Here is a 6,553-nt window from a genome sequence, read left to right as displayed (position 1 = left end):
GGGGGGGGGGGGGGGGGGGGGGGGGGGGGGGCCTCCGCCCAGCACTGTAGTAAGTGATTCACATGCACTGGGCTACGGAATCTGAAGGGCCAGACATGGGAAACAGTGGTGGTGGGAAGATATGCAAAACGACTTTCAAAATCCCACAACTAAATCTTTGTCAAGTATCCTTTATTAATCATTCACTCATCCTTTCTTCTACAACTATGGTCAAGCAGGGCGTTAGAGTTGTAGGAATGAGAAGACAAAACCATGGCCTCAAGGCACTCAGTAAATATCATCTGAACAAATCAGCTCCTATTCTGGTGGGAAATAGACTCAGTCAATTCTACACTGAGAAAAACATGCAGTACACACAGAAGCAGGGACAGGATGCTACAGGAAAGAAGAAGAGGAAGACTGGGGTTGCTGGTCAGTCAAGTGACATAATTTCTTGTGTAGATGCTTTTGCTACAACAGACACAATCTTCATCCGAGGTGCTTTCAGCCAAGTGGTTTAGTTTCTATTAAAGGAACTATACACTTTAATACTTGACTTTATTCACACATTAAGTATTTCACATATGAACTGGCCTTATAAAACACGAATTTATCCTTACTGCCACCCTCTCCAAATTTAGATAGACAGACTCCAACACAGAATAGCTAAATTCTTTGTTCCAAGTTTACAGACCCTGTCAGGGGTATGAGCACCAGACACTGCTGGCTCCCAGACCACCTTCCCTGTAGACTGCACTGAATTTTGCAGGTCAAATTAAACACAGAATCAAAATTTGCTGCAAATTTTCTCTTTCACAAAAGTTGCTGAATCATAGCTGAATATAATACCTTTTTATCAGAACACATTTTTATAACAAATAATTAAAAAATCATAAGATGAAAAGAAAATCAAGTAAGCAAGTTAAAAATACAATCCCTCTACCAAATTTTCTTTAGGTAAAAGAATAAAGAAGGCTGTCTGCCAAGATCAAATGTGAAAAGATTCCAAGAGGAATAGGCTTTGCAATCTGGGAAGAGTAGAGAAGTACAAGAGAGCTGGTTTCCTTCAGGCTCTTGAAACATACACAAAGACTGACAGCCTACAATTAATCATTCAGCACTCTGAAACGATTAAACATTAATGAGAGACATGTAACACCTACTATAAAAAATTAAAAGGTTTGAATAAATGAATAATCTCACTGTAATCCTAGAAAGGAAAGCTAAGTGTTACGAACATGTCAATTATCTTCAAGTCAATTTATACATTTAATATAATTCCAACCAAAATCCAACCAAAGGCATGGATGGATACAAAAGAATATTCCACAAAACACAAGAACTAGAGGAAGTAAGAGTTCAGACTTTACCAAGTAATAACAACTTACAAAGCAAGAAATTAAATTACATTTACTCATTCAAAAATAGTATCTAGGCCACGAGAAAACACAGAAATAGACCAACTGCGTGAAAGAATATATAACACACAGAAATAGAACAACTGTATGAAAGAATAAATTCTGTGATAAAGCAGGCCTTGTCAAGATGAGAAAGGAAGCATGATCCTGTAAATGGCAGTAACTGAGTAGCCAATATAAAGAGGGAAAAAATCAATTGTGCTCTACATCTTAAGCCAAAGAAACCCAGGTAGCATGAAGTGCTAAGAATTATTAAATTTAAAAAAGAAGAAAGCAAACTAGTCATCAGATTTTCAGAAAAAAATAAATCAAGAACCAGAGGCTTAACTACATGAAAATATAAAACTGCTAAATAAAAAATGATAATAAAAGTAAAAAGACTAGGGAAATAATGGACAGAAAAATAAAAAAGGGTTCTTGCCCGTAACACCAAACAGGTGGGCCTACATCAACTGACAGGTTAGCACTAAGGCTGAGAGATCAACAGGTAAAGAACACAGGTAACTGAGATGAAAGAAAATGGTTAAAACAACAAAAAGCAAGCAGTTAATATTACAGTGCTGAGGTGGTAAGTGAATTTTCCCTAATTTCCTTTATTATCACATGTGTAACTATCAAACATTAAATAACCACTTTTAAGGGAGTGGTAAAGCACCCCAGAACCAGGTCTTACAACCCTGGCATCCTGGAAGGCAGGAATGAGCCCCCCTCTTAGCACACCCATAGCACCTAGTTATGATGCTGCATACATGCACACACTCAAGTTATTTGTAGGCTGATGGCCAGCTAGTTCAAGAAACAAATGCAGAACTCAGAGACTGTCCTGGATATTTCTAAGGCAATTTTTAAAAAATCATTAAGGCAATGGAAAGACATGTGCATTTTGTAAATGCTTATGACTTGTTGAGCCAGGGTGTCTGCTTTCTACCACAATAGTCTAAATACTTCTTCAGTTCAGCTCTCTATAACCACATTAAGTGTGTCAAATGTTTCTCAGGGCTCAATTTGTGCACAAAATCTAAACACAACACTGACCTAGAACTTACATTTGAAACTATACCATTAAAAAAAAAGCATGTATGTTTCTCTTACCGCACATCTGCTGTTAATAATAAGGAAAATACCACTTGATACAGGGTAGTAGAAAAAAAAGCCCAAATGCCCAAGACAAGATTTATTTTAGGTAATCTTTCATAGTTTACATATTGTAGAACGTCATCATTCCAAATTTGTCTTTTTCTTCTAGAAACGGTTCACTAAGATTAAGTGGGAACTTAGCCACAATGGGGCAAACAGGATTAATTAGAAGTAATCTCAGCTCCTGCAAACCTGAATATGCGACAGGATTTTACAAGACCCAACTAGAATCACAAGACTGAGAAGAATGTAGAAAAGGTAAATCAGCCTGGCCAGTTAGCTCAGTTGGTTAGAGCAACGTGTTGATAATACCAAGGCCCAGGGGTTTGATCCCTGAACCAGGCAGCCACCACCAAAAAAAAAAAAAAAAAAAAAAAGGAAAGAAAAGGTAAATGAGACTACATTTATTATGAGAAATTTCATTTGTCAAAAGTAGTGATTTGACCAAAGAGGTTCATTTTGTACCTTTGAGTAATTTTTAACCATTTATCCCTCTTGACCTTATTTTATCCTTATTTTACTTATCTCTATTTTACCCTTCCTTTGCTTACAGAAAAGAAAGGAGAAAAAGGCTACTGTCTTATATATGGAAGGGTTTTTCCAAAAGGAAACACCATTTTAGAAACTTCTGAATAAAAAAAATTGAGTGATTTATTTCTCACTAGCATGGCATAGCACAACACAACACAAGCTAACCAAATAACAAAATATCCTTCCACGATCTTGAACTATTCTCTTCAGCTCAGCAACTTGAATGCTACTATCGTTTTAGTGAATGACTCTAGGATACCCTTTTTAAAATAATCTTCAGTTAAGGTCTTCTTTGCAGGGCTTTATTTAATTTTCCATGAAGAGCTCTGAATGTCTACTTCTTAAGCTTGTTTAAGTTGACAGTATTTTATTTTCAAAGGTCAATCTTTAATTCACTAAGTCTTCTTAGTCACGTGAAGCTATGCAGCTCAAAGTCTTACAAGTGAACAAAAGCTATATGACAGCTTGATTTCCCCCCCCCAGTGTCTACCAGACAAAAAATCTGAACGCAGTAGATTATCTACGCATAAGATCTTAAGACAATGTATATATTAAAACGACCAGCCGTATAACTACCTGATGGATTAATGGTATACCCCCCCCCCAAAAAAAAAAAGAAAATGTGAAGCAACCTAATATCCAGTTACATATTTTCAGATGTTCTACTGGGGGAAGATGATATGGCCATTAATCTCATCACTCACTTGGCAAATACTGATTGAGCCCCAGCTATGTGCCAAACGCTAGAGAAAGAACACTATAGTGAAGACACAGGGTCCCCGCCCTCAGAAATCTCATAGCCTGAGTAAGAAAACGGACATTAAACAAATTATAACTACATAATACATAAACGCAAACTGTGTTAAGTGCTGTAAAAGAAACAACAGGGCACCCAATTTAATTCTGCGGAGGGGTCAGTTATTTAACTGTAGAAGTGTTGTTTGAGCTGGACCATGAAGGATGCAATGAACAGGAGTCTGACAGTGGTGAGCAGCGCCCCAGGGGCTGGGGAGGTAGGGCACATTCTGGGCAGAATGACTAGCACATGCAAAGGCTGTAGCACAAGGAAGAAGGGTTGAGAGTGGACACGAGCTCAGTGTCCACTGGTCTAGTGCAGGTGTGGGTGAAGGGGCCTGGACCAGAGAGGTAACAAAGACGTAGACAAGTGAGCAGACGAAGATGTACCTAACTGAGAACTGACAGGTCTTGGAAGTCATGACAGATAGAGCACAGAGCACCATGGAAAAATGGGTAGGATATGACATTTAACTTAAAAAGCAGGACTCCAAATAATATATGCTTCAACTAAGTTAAAAAAATATAGATTTGAGAAGAGTGAAACTGGCAGTAGACTTATGCTATAATATGACATGACTTTTATACTTGTAAAAATACTTCTCAAAGGAAAGGTACTGCTAAATTACGGTATATCTAACTGAGAAATTACATAACCACTAAAAACTCTGACCAAAACTTGTAACTGTACACACAAAAAAGATTATGATATAATAAATTTTAAGGTGCAAAATACATAATTGCAGACACAATATGATCAAGCTATATTTTTAAAAAGAGACTGTGTGAAGTAGTACAGTACTTTCTGTTTGCTAATCGTTAAACAATATAATTATTTACTAAAAATAAATTGAGAAAAGGAATCAAGCAAATTAGAAAATATAATCAATGATAAAATATGCAAAAGATATCAAAATAAATACATTTCTGTTAAAGCACCAATGTGTAAATACGAATTATTTTTACCTTTCTTTAATGAATGTAATGCTGAGGTGAAGAAGGTCAAGTAACCAGGAGGCTGGGGTGAGCCACTGAACTCAAAGTACCCGAGTACTCCAGGCTGCAAAACAAGAGCAGAATCAGGTGACTGAGGCACTGTCTATATTGTAAGACAAGAAAGATGTAACATTATAATTTGACAATTAATGCATCTTGTTCCATTTCCCTTTTTTAAAAAAAACTTAAACACATGAGAAGGTTGCAGGTTGGGGTTGAACTTCCCCTCCATTTAGGCAACAAACCAAGTAAGGAATGGAGTAGCAGCAGCTTGGACAGGACTGCACGGTGGTTATGCAGGAGCATTCAAAGCTGAGTCTTCCTTCTCCCTCCCTGAGGAGGTCTTTCCACCCTATGTTGACAGCACAATTCTCCCAGGCACCTGGCTCAAAACCTCACCATCAAGTTCAGGTGCTCACTGGTTTTTGTTGAACAACTCCAAGCAAGCTGTATCAATAATTTCTTTGTAACCTTCCTCAGGCTTCTTCTGCAACCACTCCCTCTTACTCGCTCCAAACATACCTTCACACTTCACAAGGGTTAAATGTGGACTGGCTTCACCTGTGATCAAGCCCCTTCAGGGACTGCTTTTTCTCCCCAAACTGAGAACCCAGCATTCCACAGTCACAACCCTCCTCTCTCATTGGGTCAGTGTGCAGAGGGCCCATCTCCTGTCCTCTTGCTCCTTCACCCCCACAAACTCAGTCCCACCTGCTCATTCCATCTCTCTAAGCTTAAACAGAATGCCCCCTCATTCTGCCAAACCAATTAACTGTCCCCTACCAGATACATTCTGCCTTCCTGCTCACAGTAATTTCTTCCTTCTTTGAAGGCCCTGTGATACTCATTCTATCCAGCTTTGTTCTGTGACAATCGTATCTATCTTAAAAGCCAAACCGTAAGGTCCCTGAGTTTCAAAAGACTGCTGGGCTTGGAGGCAGAAGATCTAAGCTCAAGTCCGAGCTCTAGTGGCAGAATAAATAACCTTAGGTGAAGCCTTGGTTTCATGACCTAGTAAACTGGGACAATTCTTCATGTATTACCTCATGGGGTAAAGAGAGAGCCTGATGAACTATAAAGCACTAGGCAAGTGGAAAGAACACTTCTTTCTAGCCCTAAAGCACTTAGCACCATGCTCTTGATAAGTAACTGTGGAAGCTGATTTGGTCATTGGGACAAAATCAGACTAAAAGTCAAGAAGAAAATTTAATCTGTTGGTAAAGTTTAAAATCAGCATGTTGTATAAAATAGAAAACTTCTGATCTGCAGTGGAACATCTCTCTTTAATATAAACCACTTGCTTATTCTAAGATTCAGCTTTATATAAATCAATTGGTTCTCATTCTTATAGAAACTAAGATGGAATGTTTAGTCCTAACATCTAAAAAATCCAGCAGATAAACAACTTCTCAAACAACCGAGGAAATGAGAAAGGAAAGTTACTGAAAACAGGATTTTCTTTTGTCTTACTCCTTCAAAATGTTTTTAACAAGCAAACTGACAATTGGGAGCCGGCCCATGGCTCACTCAGGAGAGTGTGGTGCTGATAACACCAAGGCCATGGGTTAGGATCCCATATAGGGATGGCCGGTTAGCTCATTGGGTGAGCGTGGTGCTGACAACACCAAGTCAAGGGTTAAGATCCCCTTACTGGTCATCTTTAAAAAAAAAAAAAAAAAAAAAAAAAAAAAAAAAAA

At 38.2% G+C, this 6,553-nt stretch overlaps 1 protein-coding gene across 2 annotated transcripts in view; it reads right to left on the bottom strand.

Annotated features, from left to right (window-relative positions):
• Positions 1-6,553, bottom strand: part of LOC103609348 (thioredoxin domain-containing protein 11) — a 50,982-nt gene that overhangs the window by 33,599 nt on the left and 10,830 nt on the right. The window contains exon 2 of one of the 2 annotated variants that reach the window (XM_008593676.1): positions 4,827-4,920. In XM_008593676.1, the coding sequence (XP_008591898.1) occupies positions 4,827-4,920 (94 nt within the window). Of the gene's footprint in view, positions 1-4,826; positions 4,921-6,553 lie in introns of those variants that run through there. The other variant, XM_008593683.1, reaches the window with a different exon arrangement.

The sequence above is a fragment of the Galeopterus variegatus genome, unplaced genomic scaffold (genome assembly GCF_000696425.1).
Source record: "Galeopterus variegatus unplaced genomic scaffold, G_variegatus-3.0.2 Scaffold161, whole genome shotgun sequence".
NCBI lineage: Eukaryota > Metazoa > Chordata > Mammalia > Dermoptera > Cynocephalidae > Galeopterus > Galeopterus variegatus.
This window is presented reverse-complemented; position numbering and strand designations above follow the sequence as displayed.